Here is a 1,228-nt window from a genome sequence, read left to right as displayed (position 1 = left end):
GGAGCGGGCAGCCACACACTGGAAGAGCAGCTTCAGCTGCCTCACGAGAGGAGCATCCTCCCCGTGCCGCCAGGCCGGCGCCCTCCGAAGCGTCAACACGAGAGACCCCGCTTCAGAGGAAAAAACAAAACCCCGCGAACTTCAGATCCAATGATCAGGCTCTGGATAAAACCAGCTTTTAAAAAAGGTTGGGATTTTGGAAGTCCATTTAGCTTAACCTTCGCTAGCTTTAAGCGATCTGTACGTATCTCCTTGCCACGTTTGCAACCCACGCACAAGGCGCCGCGGTGCCAGCGAGCTGTGTCATGTGCGAGCGAGCAGAGTAAAAGGAACCACAGGCTTGAAAAAGAGCTCGGGGCTGAAATTCTCTTTCATTGTTGCAAGTGTCACGGGAGATGGCAACAGCAGAAGGAATCGGGAATAAAAATGGAACTCGCTTGTTTGCTTGTTGGTTTTGTCACAACGTTTTGACACCACTTTGCATGCAGCCCGCTTCTCTGCTCTGCTCCCAAAAATTCAGAGCCTCTCACCTATCTCCACACGTTATAGGGGAAAGCCAAGAGGAGCAAAACTTTCAGGGAGAGCAGTGCATGTGCAAAAAATGCGAGGCCCAGCACGAGAACTTAAAAGCAGGCTGGACTCCTCCTCCCGACAGCCCGAACGCCAGCACGGACGGAGCCCCGTCGGCTGCCCGAGCGGAGGCAGCAAGGCCCGGGCAGCCAGCAGAGGACCGTGGGGAGGGAAGGGGACGGTTTGGGTCAGCCTGACAAAAAGCAAAGCCAAAAAAAAAAAAAAAGAAAAAGAAAGAAAGAAAAAAAAAAAAGGAAAAAAAAAAAAGTGCAGACCGGGATTTTTACATTTGCAATTAAAAATCAAAGATCCTTGACAGTGTCGCTTTACCAGAGGAGCTCTGCAGCGCTTCGGGCAGCGCCCTACCTCCCCCGGAGCAACCCAGGCTGGCAAGGGGCAGCAGGTCCCCGCCGGGCAAATCCCACGGCCGTGGAGGATTGGTTTTCGCTGCCTTCTCCCCGGCTCACCCGAGAGGGACTGGCTTCCCACCCGCGGGGCTCGCGGCGCCCGGGGAATGGGCTGGTTCTGCGTCACCGGGTTCCGCGAGAGCCCCCCGGAACGTCAGCCTGTTTTAGCACTCTTGTACATCAACGCCGGGATTCTGAACCCCCGGCCCCCGCAGCCCCCGCCCCAGGCGGCTCCGTCAGCCCGGGGGCCT

At 56.4% G+C, this 1,228-nt stretch overlaps 1 protein-coding gene across 1 annotated transcript in view; it reads right to left on the bottom strand.

Annotated features, from left to right (window-relative positions):
- Positions 1-156: 156 nt before the first annotated feature.
- The window catches only part of LOC104135800 (transcriptional activator protein Pur-alpha), an 8,726-nt gene continuing 7,654 nt past the window's right edge, over positions 157-1,228 (bottom strand). Inside the window, exon 3 of the mRNA XM_009649484.2 lies at positions 157-517. Within this exon, the coding sequence (XP_009647779.1) occupies positions 304-517 (214 nt within the window). The 3' untranslated portion in view covers positions 157-303. The remainder of the gene's footprint in view (positions 518-1,228) is intronic.

This window comes from Egretta garzetta, unplaced genomic scaffold, assembly GCF_000687185.1.
Source record: "Egretta garzetta isolate BGI_Z169 unplaced genomic scaffold, ASM68718v1 scaffold692, whole genome shotgun sequence".
NCBI lineage: Eukaryota > Metazoa > Chordata > Aves > Pelecaniformes > Ardeidae > Egretta > Egretta garzetta.
This window is presented reverse-complemented; position numbering and strand designations above follow the sequence as displayed.